Source organism: Pseudophryne corroboree, chromosome 4 (assembly GCF_028390025.1).
Source record: "Pseudophryne corroboree isolate aPseCor3 chromosome 4, aPseCor3.hap2, whole genome shotgun sequence".
Classification (NCBI taxonomy): Eukaryota; Metazoa; Chordata; class Amphibia; order Anura; family Myobatrachidae; genus Pseudophryne; species Pseudophryne corroboree.
Genome location: NC_086447.1, coordinates 481,947,370 through 481,964,045, shown reverse-complemented (window position 1 = coordinate 481,964,045; position 16,676 = coordinate 481,947,370). Strand labels below are relative to the sequence as shown.

The 16,676-nt window shown below is 48.1% G+C and overlaps 1 protein-coding gene across 2 annotated transcripts in view; it reads right to left on the bottom strand.

Moving 5' to 3' along the window:
* Positions 1–16,676, bottom strand: part of QRSL1 (glutaminyl-tRNA amidotransferase subunit QRSL1) — a 175,368-nt gene that overhangs the window by 138,232 nt on the left and 20,460 nt on the right. For both annotated transcript variants that reach the window (XM_063917063.1, XM_063917062.1), the window contains exon 2: positions 4,746–4,905. In XM_063917063.1, coding sequence (XP_063773133.1) covers positions 4,746–4,905 — 160 coding nt within the window. The remainder of the gene's footprint in view (positions 1–4,745; positions 4,906–16,676) is intronic.

Below are 16,676 nucleotides of genomic sequence, written 5' to 3'. Positions count from 1 at the left end.
AGTCACCCCTGACTGTAGAAAGTGCAGAAATCGACCTAGCTGAATTCCTCCGTTGGGGCCTTCCTGGCCTCACACCACGCAACATATTTCCGCTATATGCGGTGATAATGGTTTGCGGTCACTTCTTTCCTAGCTTTAATTAGCGTAGGGATAACTTCCTCCGGAATGCCCTTTTCCTTCAGGATCCGGTGTTCAACCGCCATGCCGTCAAACGCAGCCGCGGTAAGTCTTGGAACAGACAGGGCCCCTGCTGCAGCAGGTCCTGTCTGAGCGGCAGAGGCCATGGGTCCTCTGAGATCATTTCTTGAAGTTCTGGGTACCAAGATCTTCTTGGCCAATCCGGAACCACGAGTATAGTTCTTACTCCTCTCCTTCTTATTATTCTCAGTACCTTGGGTATGAGAGGCAGAGGAAGGAACACATACACCGACTGGTACACCCACGGTGTTACCAGAGCGTCCACAGCTATCGCCTGAGGGTCCCTTGACCTGGCGCAATAACATTTTAGCTTTTTGTTGAGGCGGGACGCCATCATGTCCACCTGTGGCCCTTCCCAATGGTGTACTATCATTTGGAAGACTTCTGGATGAAGTCCCCACTCTCCCGGGTGGAGGTCGTGTCTGCTGAGAAAGTCTGCTTCCCAGTTGTCCACTCCGGGAATGAACACTGCTGACACATGATTTTCCGCCCATCGGAGAATCCTTGTGCCATTGCCATCCTGCTTCTTGTGCCGCCCTGTCGGTTTACATGGGCGACCGCCGTGATGTTGTCTGACTAGATCAGCACCGGCTGGTTTTCAAGCAGGGGTCTTGCCTGACTTAGGGCATTGCAAATGGCCCTTAGTTCCAGAATATTTATGTGTAGGGAAGTCTCCTGACTTGACCATTGTCCTTGGACGTTTCTTCCCTGTGTGACTGCCCCCCAACCTCGAAGGCTGGCATCCGAGGTCACCAGGACCCAGTCCTGTATGCCGAATCTGCGGCCCTCTGGAAGATGAGCACTCTGCAGCCATCACAACAGCGACACCCTGGCCCTTGGAGACAGGGTTATCAGCCGATGCATCTGAAGATGCGATCCGGACCACCTGTCCAACAGATCCCACTGAAAGATCCTTGCATGGAACCCTCCGAATGGAATTGCTTCGTAAGAAGCCACCATCTTTCCCAGGACTCGCGTGCAATGGTGCACCGACACCTGTTTTGGTTTTAGGAGGTCTCTGACTAGAGATGACAACTCCTTGGCCTTCTCCTCCGGGAGAAACACTTTTTTCTGTTCTGTGTCGAGAACCATCCCCAGGAACAGTAGACGCGTTGTAGGAACCAGCTGCGACTTCGGAATGTTCAGGATCCAGCCGTGCTGTTGTAGCACTGCCCCAGCTAGTGCTACTCCGATCAACAACTGTTCCCTGGACCTCGCCTTTATAAGGAGATCGTCCAAGTACGGGATAATTATAACTCCCTTCCTTCGAAGGAGTATCATCATCTCTGCCATTACCTTGGTAAATACCCTCGGTGCCGTGGACAGACCAAACGGCAACGTCTGGAATTGGTAATGACAGTCCTGTACCACAAATCTGAGGTACTCCTGGTGAGGGGGGTAAATGGGGACATGCAGGTAAGCATCCTTGATGTCCAGTGATACCATGTAATCCCCTTCGTCCAGGCTTGCAATAACCGCCCTGAGCGATTCCATTTTGAACTTGAACCTTCGTATATAAGTGTTCAAGGATTTCAAATTTAAAATGGGTCTCACCGAACCGTCCGGTTTCGGTACCACAAACATTGTGTAATAGTAACCCCGTCCCTGTTGTAGAAAGGGGTACCTTGACTATCACCTGCTGCGAATACAGCTTGTGAATTGCCTCCAGCACTGCCTCCCTGTCTGAGGGAGCCGTCGGCAAGGCAGATTTGAGGAAACGGCGAGGGGGAGACGTCTCGATTTCCAGCTTGTACCCCTGAGATACTACCTGTAGAATCCAGGGATCCACCCGTGAGCGAGCCCACTGGTCGCTGAAATTCTTGAGACGGGCCCCCACTGTACCTGGCTCCGCCTGTGGAGCCCCAGTGTCATGCGGTGGACTTAGAGGAAGCGGGGGAGGACTTTTGTTCCTGGGAACTGGCTGTATGCTGCAGCTTTTTCCCTCTACCTCTGCCTCTGGGCAGAAAGGACGCGCCTTTAACCCGCTTGCCTTTCTGGGGCCGAAAGGACTGTACCTGATAATACGGTGCTTTCTTTGGCTGTGATGGAACATGGGGCAAACTGTTGATTTCCCAGCTGTAGCTTGGAAACGAGGTCCGAGAGACCATCCCCAAACAATTCCTCACCCTTGTAAGGCAAAACTTCCATGTGCCTTTTAGAATCAGCATCACCTGTCCACTGCCGAGTTCCTGGCAGAAATGGACATTGCGTTTATTTTAGATGCCAGTCGGCAATTATCCCTCTGTGCATCTCTCATGTATAAGACTGCGTCTTTAATATGGTGTCCCTGTCTTAAGGTACAGAGAATCTGACCACGCAGCTGCAGCACTGCACATTCATGCTGAAGCAATAGCTGGTCTCAGTATAATGCCTGAGTGTGTACATACAGACTTCAGGATAGCCTCCTGCATTCTATCTGCAGGCTCCTCTAGGGCGGCCGTGTCCTGAGACGGTAGTGCCACCTTCTTTGACAGACGTGTGAGCGCTTTATCCACCCTAGGGGATGTCTCCCAACGTGACCTATCCTCTGGCGGGAAAGGGTACGCCATTAGTAACCTTTTAGAAGTTACCAGTTTCTTATCGGGGGAAACTCACGCTTCTTCACACATTTAGTTCATCAGATGGGGGAAAAACCACTGGAAGCTTTTTTCTCCCCAAACATAATACCCTTTTTTGTGGTACCTGGGGTAATATCAGAAATGTGCAACACATTTTTCATTGCCGTAATCATGTAACGGGTGGCTCTATTGGAATGTACAGTAGTCTCATCGTCGTCGACACTGGAGTCAGTATCCGTGTCGACATCTGTGTCTGCCATCTGAGGTAGTGGGCGTTTTAGGGCCCCTGATGGCTTTTGAGACGCCTGGGCAGGCACGGGCTGAGAAGCCGGCTGTCCCACATCTGCTATGTCGTCAAATCTTTTATGTAAGGAGTTGACACTGTCACGTAATTCCTTCCACATGTCCATCCACTCAGGTGTCGACCCCGCAGGGGGTGACATCACATTTATCGGCATCTGCTCCGCCTCCACATAAGCCTCCTCATCAAACATGTCGACACAGCCGTACCGACACACCGCACACACACAGGGAATGCTCTGACTGAGGACAGGACCCCACAAAGTCCTTTGGGGAGACAGAGAGAGAGTATGCCAGCACACACCAGAGCGCTATATAATGCAGGGATTCACACTACCCACAGTGATTTTTCCCTTATAGCTGCTATAATACACATATTTGCGCCTAAATGTAGTGCCCCCCCCTCTCTTTTTAACCCTTTGAGCCTGAAAACTACAGGGGAGAGCCTGGGGAGCTGTCTTCCAGCTGCACTGTGAAGAGAAAATGGCGCCAGTGTGCTGAGGGAGATAGCCCCGCCCCTTTTTCGGCGGACTTCTCCCGCTCTTATAATCATAATGTGGCAGGGGTATTTTACACATATATAGCTTATTAGGTTATATTATGTATGATTTTCCACTCTTAAGGTACTCTAATTGCTGCCCAGGGCGCCCCCCCCAGCTCCCTGCACCCATCAGTGACCGAAGTATGTGGTGTGCACAGGGAGCAATGGCGCACAGCTGCAGTGCTGTGCGCTACCTTAATGAAGACCGGAGTCTTCTGCCACCGATTTCCTGGACGTTCTTCTTGCTTCTGGCTCTGCAAGGGGGACGGCGGCGCGGCTCCGGGACCGGACGACCGAGGCTGGGCCTGTGTTCGATCCCTCTGGAGCTAATGGTGTCCAGTAGCCTAAGAAGCCCAAGCTAGCTGCAAGCAGGTAGGTCCGCTTCTCTCCCCTAAGTCCCTCGTAGCAGTGAGTCTGTAGCCAGCAGATCTCGCTGAAAATAAAAAACCTAAATTATACTTTCTTTTCTAGGAGCTCAGGAGAGCCCCTAGTGTGCATCCAGCTCGGCCGGGCACAAAATTCTAACTGAGGTCTGGAGGAGGGTCATAGAGGGAGGAGCCAGTGCACACCAGGTAGTCCTAAAGCTTTCTTTAGTTGTGCCCAGTCTCCTGCGGAGCCGCTATTCCCCATGGTCCTTACGGAGTTCCCAGCATCCACTAGGACGTCAGAGAAAAATATTTACAGACTCAGAAATAAATAAAAAATAGTGACTGTATAAAAGGTGTGTACACATGGTGAGATATTTCTTTGCAATTTTGACTATAGTCAAAATCGCAATGAAAGTTAGTGCAGATCGCAAGGTGAAAGTCACCTTGCGATCCCGATGCGCGGTCCCGCGTGGTCGGTATCGCATGCCTAGATAGACTGTGCAGGCAAGTCAATTTTGACTATTTCATAGAAAAGATAGTCAAAATTGACACTTAGCCAAAATCGGACAAAGCCAGTATCACAAGCACAGTCATTATATGCTTGCGTAACCGACCTAGTGCCTGTCGCATAGTGAGAATCGGGCATAGCCTGAATCTCATCGTGTGTATGCACCTTAAGTAAAGAAACATGCTTTTTATGTTATTTTCATCTTATGTGGCGTTGTAAGACTGCCAAATACACGGATACAAATGATACCATTCCTTTCCAATAAACATTACCTGTTTTGAAACGTTTGTCCGCTTCTGCAGCCTGTTTAAGAGCAATCTCTTCAGTTATGGTAATATAAGCATTAAGAAATGATGCTTCCCTGATGAAAGACAAGCATTTCAGGCACAGCTCTGTAGGACTCAGCTGTCCAAGTCGTAAGGCAGCAGCTGCCTGGAAAACAGGAAATATGGGAAAATATACATTAAAATTACTTGGAAAAAGGTACAGAAAGTGGAGTCATTCTGCATATACAGTACTGTATACAATTAAATATTTTTAAGGACCCTATAGTAACATTTACAAATCACATTATGGGATGAGCACATCAGAATGAAATGTTCATGTAGGCCAAACAGTAGGCTGACCTGCGTCTTACTAGTCATGCTGGTGAGAAGACATAAAAGCAGTCATCAGCTAACCTTTCAGCTAGACAGTATGGGGCATATCCAGTTGGGCGCAGGGTTTACCATACGGATAAAAGCTCCGGGTTTAACGTCCGTAGCTATTCAATTATTCCGCATTTTCACTGCACCGGAAACATCGGGGTAACACGCAGTAACCGATAGACTCCATGTAAAATGCTGAAATCCATGGAGTTCCCTGTGCATCAAATCTCAGAGGGTGCATTTTAACACGGACTTTTCCGCGCAGCTCCTGAGGCTTCGAGGAAAGTGAACCCTCTGGGGCTTCAAAAATAAAATTTTAAACCTACCGGTAAATCTTTTTCTCCTAGTCCGTAGAGGATGCTGGGGACTCCGTAAGGACCATGGGGTATAGACGGGCTCCGCAGAAGACATGGGCACACTAAAGACTTTAGATGGGTGTGCACTGGCTCCTCCCTCTATGCCCCTCCTCCAGACCTCAGTTAAAGAACTGTGCCCAGAGGAGACGGACAGTACGAGGAAAGGATTTTTGTTAATCTAAGGGCAAGATACATACCAGCCCACACCATCCACACCGTATAACATGGAATATATGAACCAGTTAACAGTATGAAACAAAACAGCATCAGCCAGAAACTGATCAAAACTGTAACATAACCCTAATGTAAGCATAACTATATACAAGTCTTGCAGAATTTAGTCCGCACTGGGACGGGCGCCCAGCATCCTCTACGGACTAGGAGAAAAAGATTTACCGGTAGGTTTAAAATCTTATTTTCTCTTACGTCCTAGAGGATGCTGGGGACTCCGTAAGGACCATGGGGATTATACCAAAGCTAGAGACCGGGCGGGAGAGTGCGGGTGACTCTGCAACACCGATTGAGCAAACATGAGGTCCTCCTCAGCCAAGGTATCAAACTTGTAGAATTTAGCAAAAGTGTTTGAACCCGACCAAGTAGCCGCTCAGCAAAGTTGCAATGCCGAGACACCTCGGGCAGCCGCCCAAGAGCCCACCTTCCTAGTGGAATGGGCCTTTACCGAATTTGGTACCGGCAATCCAGCCGTAGAATGAGCCTGCTGAATCATGTTACAGATCCAGCGGGCAATAGCCTGCTTAGAAGCAGGGTCGCCAACCTTGTTGGATGCATACAGGACAAACAGTGCCTCTGTTTTCATAACCCGAGCCGTCCTGGCTACATAAACCTTTAAGGCCCTGACTACATCAAGAGACCTGGAATCCTCCAAGTCCCCCGTAGCCACAGGCACCACAATAGGCTGGTTCATATGAAACGATGAAACCACCTTAGGCAGAAATTGAGGACGAGTCCTCAACTCCGCTCTATCCACATGGAAAATCAGATAGGGGCTTATGTGAGACAAAGCCGCCAATTCAGACACCCGCCTCGCAGATGCCAAGGCTAACAACATGACCACTTTCCAAGTGAGAAATTTCAACTCAACTGTTTGAAGAGGTTCAAACTAGTGTGACTTAAGGAACTGTAACACCACTGGGGGCACAAAAGGAGGCTGGATGTGCAGCACTCCCTTTACAAAAGTCTGGACTTCTGGGAGAGAAGCAAATTCCTTCTGAAAGAATATTGACAGGGCCGAAATCTGTACCTTAATAGAGTCTAACTTTAGGCCCATATCCACTCCTGTCTGCAGAAAGTGGAGAAAACGGTCCAGGTGAAAATCTTCCGTAGGAGCATTCTTGGCTTCACACCAAGATACATATTTCCTCCAGATACGGTGATAATGTTTCGCTGTCACCTCCTTCCTAGCTTTTATCAGAGTAGGGATGACCTCCCCTGGAATACCTTTCCTAGCTAGGATTTGGCGTTCAACCGCCATGCCGTCAAACGTAACCGCGGTAAGTCTTGGAACACGCAGGGCCCCTGCTGCAACAGGTCCTCCCTCGAAGAAAGAGGCCACGGATCTTCTGTGAGCATTACCTGAAGATCTGAATACCAGGCCCTCCGAGGCCAATCCAGAACAATGGGGGTAATTCTGAGTTGATCGCAGCAGGAAATTTTTTAGCAGTTGGGCAAAACCATGGCCCTCATTCCGAGTTGTTCGCTCGTTATTTTTCTTCGCATCGGTGCGATTAGTCGCAAACTGCGCATGCGCAACGTTCGCAGTGCGCCTGCGCCAAGTAAATTTGCTAAAAAGTTTGGTATTTTACTCACGGCTTAACGAATAAATTTCTTCGTTCTGGTGATCGGAGTGTGATTGACAGGAAGTGGGTGTTTCTGGGCGGAAACTGGCCGTTTTATGGGTGTGTGCGAAAAAAACGCAGCCGTTTCTGGGAAAAACGCGGGAGTGTCTGAAGAAACGGGGGAGTGTCTGGGCGAACGCTGGGTGTGTTTGTGACGTCAAACCAGGAACGAAACTGACTGAACTGATCGCAGTGGCAGAGTAAGTCTCGAGCTACTCAGAAACTGCTAAGAAATTTCTATTCGCAATTCTGCTAATCTTTCGTTCGCAATTCTGCAAAGCTAAGATTCACTCCCAGTAGGCGGCGGCTTAGCGTGTGCAATGCTGCTAAAAGCAGCTAGCGAGCGAACAACTCGGAATGAGGGCCAATGTGCACTGCAGGAGAGGCAGATATAACATTTGCAGAGAGAGTTAGATTTGGGTGTGGCGAGTTCAATCTGCAATCTAAATTGCAGTGTAAAAATAAAGCAGCCAGTATTTAACCTGCACAGAAACAAAATAACCCACCCAAATCTAACTCTCTCTGCACGTTATATCTGCCTCCCCTGCAGTGCACATGGTTTTGCCCAACTGCTAAAAAATTTCCTGCTGCGATCAACTTGGAATTGCCCCCAATGAGTATTGTCTGGACTCTTTTTCGTCTTATGATTCTCAGTATTTTTGAGATGAGTGGAAGAGGGGGGAAGACATAGACCGACGGAAACATCCATGGTGTCACCAGGACGTCTACCGCTACCGCCTGAGGGTCCCTTGACCTGGAACAATACCTCCGAAGTTTCTTGTTGAGGCGTGACGCCATCATGTCTATTTGAGGAAGCCCCCAAAGACTTGTTATCTCTGCAAAAACCTCTTGATGAAGACCCCACTCTCCTGGATGGAGGTCGTGTCTGCTGAGGAAGTCTGCTTCAAAGTTGTCCACTCCCGGAAAGAAGACTGCTGACAGCGCGCTTACGTGATTTTCCGCCCAGCGAAGAATCCTGGTGGCTTCCGCCATTGCCACTCTGCTCCTTGTTCCGCCTTGGCGGTTTACATGAGCCACTGCTGTGACGTTGTCTGATTGAATCAGAACAGGTAGGTCACGAAGAAGAGTCTCCGCTTGTCGTAGGCCGTTGTATATGGCCCTTAATTCCAGCACGTTGATGTGTAGACAAGCCTCCTGGCTCGACCACAGTCCCTGAAAATTTCTTCCTTGTGTGACTGCTCCCCATCCTCGGAGGCTCGCGTCCGTGGTCACCAGAACCCAGTCTTGAATGCCGAACCTGCGACCCTCTAGAACAGAGGTTCTCAAACTTGGTCCTCGTGGGCCCACACAGTGCATGTTTTGCAGGTCTCCTCACAGAATCGCAAGTGAAATAATTAGCTCCACCTGTGGACCTTTTAAAATGTGTCAGTGAGTAATTAATACACCTGTGCACCTGCTGGCTTACCTGCAAAACATGCACTGTGTGGGCCCACGAGGACAGAGTTTGAGAACCTCTGCTCTAGAAGGTGAGCACTCTGCAGCCACCACAGGAGAGACACCCTGGCCCTCGGGGACAGGCTTATTTTCTGATGTATTTGTAGACGGGACCCCGACCATTTGTTCAGAAGGTCCCACTGAAATGTTCTCGCATGGAACCTGCCGAAGGGTATGGCCTCGTAGGCCGCCACCATTTTTCCCAGTACTCGAGTGCATTGATGAACTGACACTCCTTTTGGCTTTAACAGGTCTCTGACCATGCTCTGGAGTTCCTGGGCTTTTTCCATTGGGAGAAAAACCCTCTTCTTTTCCGTGTCCAGAATCATGCCTAAAAATGATAGCTGAGTCGTTGGAATCAACTGCGATTTTGGCAGATTTAGGATCCAGCTGTGTTGCTGCAGCACTCTCAGGGAGAGTGACACGCTTTTCAGCAACTGATCTCTCGATCTCGCTTTTATCAGGAGATCGTCCAAGTATGGGATAATTGTGACTCCTTGCCTGCGTAGGAGCACCATCATTTCCGCCATTACCTTGGTGAAAATCCTCGGGCCTTGGACAGCCCAAACGGCAACGTCTGAAACTGGTAATGACAGTCCTGTACAACGAATCTCAGGTATGCCTGATGAGGAGGATAAATGGGGACATGTAGGTATGCATCCTTTATGTCTAGTGACACCATTAAATCCCCCCCTTCCAGGCTGGAGATCACTGCCCGGAGAGATTCCATCTTGAATTTGAACTTCTTTAGATACAGGTTTAGGGATTTTAGATTCAGAATGGGTCTGACCGAGCCATCCGGTTTCGGGACCACAAATAGAGTTGAATAGTACCCCTTCCCCTGTTGCACTAGGGGAACCTTGATAATCACTAGCTGTTGACACAGCTTTTGTATTGCAGCTAAAACTATTTCCCTCTCTGGGGGAGAGGCTGGCAAAGCAGACTTGAAAAATCGGCGAGGAGGCCCTTCTTCGAATTCCAGTTTGTAGCCTTGGGATACAATTTCTATCGCCCAAGGATCCAAATCTGACAGAACCCAGATCTGGCTGAAGAGTCGAAGACGTGCCCCCACCAGCGCGGACTCCCGCAGTGAAGCCCAAGCGTCATGCGGTGGATTTTGTAGAAGCCGGGGAGGACTTCTGTTCCTGGGAACTAACCGTAGCAGGCATTCTTTTCCCTCTACCCTTACCTCTGGCGAGGAAGGAAGAGCCTCGGCCCCTTCTGGACTTATGCGACCGAAAGGACTGCATCTGATTTTGAGGTGTTTTCTTTTGCTGTGGGGGAACATAAGGCAAAAAAAGAAGATTTACCCGCGGTAGCTGTGGAAACCAGGTCCGCGAGGCCCTCCCCAAATAAAACCTCACCCTTGTAAGGCAAAGTTTCCATATGTCTCTTTGAATCGGCATCACCCGTTCATTGGCGGGTCCACAGGGCTTGCCTAGCAGAAATTGCCATGGCATTGGCTCTTGAACCCAACAGCCCAACGTCTCTCGCAGCGTCTCTCATATATAACGCTGCGTCTTTTATATGACCCAAGGTCAATAAAATGCTATCCTTATCTAGTGTGTCAATGCCAGATGACAAGTTATCTGCCCATGCTGCTATTGCGCTACATACCCATGCCGACGCTACTGCCGGTCTGAGCCATGCCCCCATATGTGTACAAATTGATTTTAAGGTAGTCTCCTGTCTGCGATCAGCAGGATCCTTGAGGGCTGCCGTGTCTGGAGACGGTAGCGCCACCTTTTTGGACAAGCGCGTCGAAGCCTTGTCCACCCTGGGCGAGGATTCCCACCGTAACCTGTCTTGTGCGGGGAAAGGATACGCCATAAGAATTCTCTTGGGAATCTGCAGTTTCTTGTCCGGAGTTTCCCAAGCTTTTTCAAATAAAGCGTTCAGCTCATGAGATGGGGGAAAGGTTAGCTCAGGTTTCTTCTCCTTAAACATGCATACCCTCGTGTCAGGCACCGAGGGGTCCTCTGTGATATGCAAAACATCTTTTATTGCAATAATCATATAATGAATACTTTTGGCCACCCTTGGGTGTAACCTTGCATCATCGTAGTCGACACTGGAGTCAGAATCCGTGTCGGTATCAGTGTCTGCTACCTGGGACAGGGGACGTTTATGAGACCCTGAAGGGCCTTGTGACAAAGTCAAAGCCATGGATTGACTACCTGCTTTTTCTCTGGACTCTGCTTTGTCCAATCTTTTATGTAATAAAGACACATTTGCATTTAAAACATTCCACATATCCATCCAATCAGGTGTCGACTGTGCCGACGGAGACACCACAATCATCTGCTCTACCTCCTCCTTAGACGAGCCTTTCGCTTCAGACATGCCGACACACACGTACCGACACCCCCAGACACACTGGGATAGATAGATATATATATATATATATATATATATATATATATAGTATCTGTGCCTTCCCCACCTGTGGCTCAGGTGTATCTGGCAAAGGACAAGAGGCGGCATTCCAAGGTCTTAAAAAAACTTTTATATGCAAAGCATAGTGCAAAACAGGGCAATAAAGTGCAAAAAATAGAGAGACATGGTGGTCTTACGACGTTTCAAGGCATCAAGCCTTTTCCTCAGGTAAGGATACCCATGTAGCGTGTAGTGTGCAAAAGGAAAGAACCAAAAAAGCACAGATACTGTATTATCTTTAGGAAGGCACCCAGGCATTTACATTGCTGCACAGAGTGCCGGATGTGATTATGTGTATATATATATATATATATATATATATATATATAGAGACAGTCCCCCAATATGGCCCTTTGGAGAGACAGAGAGAGAGTATGCCAGCACACACCCAGCGCCACTGGACACTGAGATAAAATCCCAGTCTGTACAGCGCTTTTATAGATCAATAATACACTCACTGTGCCAAATAAATGTGCCCCCCCCCCCCTCTCCTTTTTGCCCTCTGTACTTGTGTTCAGCAGGGGAGAGTCCGGGGAGCAGCTTCTCTGCAACGTGCTGTGGAGAAAATGGCGCTGGTTAGTGCTGGAGGATCAAGCTCCGCCCCCTCAACGGCGGGCTTCGGTCCCGCTCAAATTCTTTATACTGGCGGGGGTTTATTTAATATACTGCCTCCGCAGTATATATATGTCAGCCAGTGTCCCTTGAGGTTTATTATTGCTTCCCAAGGCGCCCCCCCTGTGCCCTGCACCCATACAGTGCCGTCAGTGTGTGTGAATGTGGGAGCAATGGCGCGCAGCGTTACCACTGCGCGGTACCTCAGTGAAGATATGAAGTCTTCTGCCGCCTTTGAAGTCTTCTTTCTTCTTATACTCACCCGGCTTCTATCTTCCGGCTCTGTGAGGAGGACGGCGGCGCGGCTCCAGGACGAACAGCGAGGATGAGACCTGCGTTCCAACCCTCTGGAGCTAATGGTGTCCAGTAGCCTAAGAAGCAGAGCCTATCATTTAAGTAGGTCTGCTTCTCTCCCCTGTTGCCAGCAGTGCTCCCTGAAAATAAAAAACCTAACAAAAGTCTTTTCAGAGAAACTCAGTAGAGCTCCCCTGCAGTGCATCCAGTCTCCTCTGGGCACAGGATCTAACTGAGGTCTGGAGGAGGAGCATAGAGGGAGGAGCCAGTGCACACCCATCTAAAGTCTTTAGTGTGCCCATGTCTCCTGCGGAGCCCGTCTATACCCCATGGTCCTTACGGAGTCCCCAGCATCCTCTAGGACGTAAGAGAAATATTTATTGATAAACTTACACAGACAAACAATCTAAACATGAATATGCCAATATTTTTACAAATTGTGCCCCAGTTACAAAATGATTACATGTTCTATGTATAGGACAATAGGTCTATATGTATACAAATATGTATGAATAGTATTTTGTTGTGCACAAATGTATGTCAAAGTAATAGGACAATGCGTCTTAACAGGTTAACACACAGGGTACCAGCAGCTAATTATATCCGTCAGCGCTGACAATAACAGCAGGGTAAACCCCACGACTAACTGGATGTGCCACTATAATGCATTACGCACACTCTCACTGCCACCAACAGACTCCTGCTTCAGCACTTGAAACTGATCATGCTCCTTGGCCAATGTGTATCAGATGCAGCATCTCATTGCTTGTTGACAGAATCACTCCTAGCTGCTTACTGGGATCAACACTGTTGGTTAGCTGGCAGACTACTGAAAGAGGACCAGTGGGCGCAATGCAATACAATCAAGGGATGGATTATTGTGTGAGCTATATTATGTTGGTCACTAGAACACATTACAGAAGTCTCATAGGAACAAGCAGTATCTTAATGATGAAGTTTATTGGCTCTAAAACAAGAGGGTTCCTTTAAGTGCATAGTCTAACACAAACCTCTAGCATTAGGAAGTTTACATGGCATTTTTTATGCTATTTTACTCAAACGTCTGTTGTGGGTTAACCTGTCACTTTAACTAATTTAGGTTGACACTATTACTGGTATTGGTGACAGTGGAGCTGCCTGCACCCATGTCTACATGGGTGCAGGCCAGTTGGCTCGGGGCTCAGCCTAATGTTCCTGTTCCCCCAGCCAGATTTATTTCCAGACCTTTGTTCCCCGCACTCAAGTACCACCTCTGAGACCAACTCTGCTACAGGTCTGGAGCCAGATCCAATGGGCAAAAGCACTTCAAGGACTCCACCTTACTCCTAGCCAATCCCAAGCAGTCTCCTGATTTTTTTTTTTTCTTGTGATTTTCTGGCATACTTGGTATACCTGGCCCCATCTGCTAGCTAAGCTGAACCACCATTGGACCCTCACAAGCGAAAGAGCTTGAGAGAAGATGGAAAAAAAAAATTATTTTTTTTGCACCCTCCCCTGCCTCATATAGGCGCTATCCCTCTGCTGACTAGCCCCCAGTTGGTTTCACTGTAGCAGGGAAATCTCTGTAATGGTATTAACCAGCAAAGGATTTCTAGCCCACTCTATGGGAAGAGGGTCCATAGAAATGTAACACCACCCACCAAGTACCTTTGCTATTTTGAGACCCAAGTGCATGAAATTGCAAGTAACTGCTACTGTGGGGGTACTCACGGAGCGATATTCTAAGCAATCTGACTAGATTGCTTAGAATTTGAGCATTATAGCTCCGTGTGTACCCCCTACAGCGATAGCGATGCGCAGCCCCGCGCATCGCTATCGCTGGTGCTAGCGGGTCCCTCACTTCACCAGCTGGGTGAAATGAGCGCCCCCCCCGTCTCCCCCCGCATGCTCAGCACAGATCGCGCTGTGCTGAGCGGCGGGAGAGATGTGTGCTGAGCGGTTCGCTCAGCACACATCTCTCCCGCATCGGCCTGTCTATATCTTGACCATATTTCTACTTTCATCAGTTATTTTGGTCACGTCACCCCATGGTGTGCCTTATCATCAACATAAGCTACAAAATACCTATCACTACCAGTAGTAATCTAACTCAACACCTCTTATTTATTTATGTATGTGTTGCAGTGTCAAAGGCCTTACTAAAATCTAAATAAGCAGCAGCTACAGCTCCATTGTGATCTTAGAAATCCAGTAAAAAAAAAAAAAAGAAGAAAATCAGCTTTGTTTAGCATGATCCTAAGAATTTGTAAGTTCCCAAGCTGCATTAATTCACTGGGGAGCCCCTTCTCTACCCCTGAAAAATGTGCCTTCTCCAACCATTGTTCTCATTACAATAATTCCTTTCTGCACTGCTCTGTAAAATGATGGGCAATGTGCAAACAGCTGCTCCTCTGCAAAAGTGTTTATTTGAAGTTAAGATGTCAAACAAATAGCATTGTATGGAAGTGCTGCATACTTTCCCTTAATCTGACATGCGTAGCATGCTTCTGTGATGGTACCATCTGGTGGCAGAAACATTTTATTGCAAGGAATTTAAATATGAGGCATTGGAAAACAAGCCTTACGTAATGTGATGTGTATATTTATGAAATCAATGCACATGTATTATTTATTAACAGTTTATTCTATAGCACATGGTGCATTTTACTATTAGAAAGAACAGTGCTAAAAAAAAATTTAAAAAGAGGCTAATAACAGTCATAGAGGTAGGAAGACCCTGCTCGAAAGTTTACAATCTATAAGGAAATAGGCATTGATACATAAGGGGCCTAATTCAGACCTGATCGCAACAGAAAATGTTTTCTCTAATGTGCAAAACCATGTGCAGTGCAGGTGGGGCAGATATAACATGTGCAGAGAGAGTTAGATTTGGGTGGGGTGTGTTCAAACTGAAATCTAAATTGCAGTGTAAAAATAAAGCAGCCAGTATTTACCCTGCACAGAAACAATATAACCCACCCAAATCTAACTCTCTCTGCACATGTTATATCTGCCCCACCTGCAGTGCACATGGGGGGTTATTCCGACCAGATCGCACACGCTGCGCTTCTTCGCAGCCGTGCGATCGGGTCGGAATTGCGCATACGCGGCTGCAGCATTGCGCAGGCGTGTCATTGCCTGGCGATGGGCAGCATCTCCTCCAACGAAGAAAGCGGTCGCAGCCGCAAGAAGATGGACAGGAGGAAGGCGGGGCTGGGCGTCAACTCACCGCTTTCAGGGCGTGGAGATCCGAACGCAGGCGTGTCGAGGCGTTTGGAGGGCGGATGTCTGACGTCAATTCCGGGACCTGCAACGCCGACGTGATCGCACATGGTGAGTAACTCTTACCCTAGTCTAGTTCTGCACAAACCTTTTTTTACATAGCAGGGCTGCAGAAGCGTTCGCAGCCTTGCTATGCAAAAATCCACTCTCCCATAGGCGGCATCTAATTGATTGCATGGGATGCAAAAAGTTGCAGCGTGCGATCAACTCGGAATGACCCCCTCGGTTTTGACCATTAGAGAAAGATTTTGATTTTGGGATCAGGTATGAATTAGGCCCAAGTATAGGTGCTGTCTATTGTATAAAGGTCCACCAGATTGCAATGGTTCTTGGTGGGCTGCATCACATGGTCACACAGCAATGTTGGCCAGGGGTCAGGAGGATGTGAAAGTAAATAAAGAGAAACTATGTGAGGATATAAGTGGATTGTACAGTGGGGATGTAAATTGGGTAGGAAAGTTTATGAATGCATTTATTGCGACAGAACTGGCAAAGATAGAGGTGGTTATTTGTCCTCAATTGATGTTAGTTGTTCGGTACATAGGGGTTTCAGTATGTCTCCCTTCTATAGTTTTAGATCTGCAAATAAAATATTCAGATCATTTGTTTAACTACCATGGGGGTAGGCTGTGCTCACGCCCACTGACTTGGCGGCAGGCCATTCAGGAAAGGGGGAGTGGAACTGATAGGTGTAAAGGTGCAGGGCCAAATGTCGGGTCCATCAGAGAAGGATTGTCGCGACGCAGGGTGGAACTAACCTCCGTGCTTTATGCGCACTAAATAAAAAAACACTGCTGCATCTCTGCCATCGATGGTGGAAAAATAATCGTTATGGTAGACTTACCGTTGATAACTCTATTTCCCCTAAGTACACAGGATAAACATTGGGATATGAGGTAGCGACAGTGGATTGGCACCAAACGATCAAAGCTTTCGGCCTCCAAGAATGCAACGGGTCCATCCCTATATCCCCGCCTCCTGGCTCAGGCAATTCAGTTGTTTTCCAAAGCTCAAGGCAGGAGCATCATAGAGAGCCCTAATCAGGTGAGAAGAACACACATGCACATCCTTCCGTACAAGAAGGAAGAGGTTAGTGAGTTAGTGGTGGGGACGCTCCTGATTGGACAGGAGAATCCTTCGCCCAAATTCAGCGTCCTGAGAGGCAAAGGTATCAAAGGCATAATGTCTAATGAATGTGTTAATGGAAGACCATGTGGCTGTCTTACATATATGTTCAGCTGAAGCATCACGTTGTGCTGCCCATGACGGACCTTACTTACGAATAG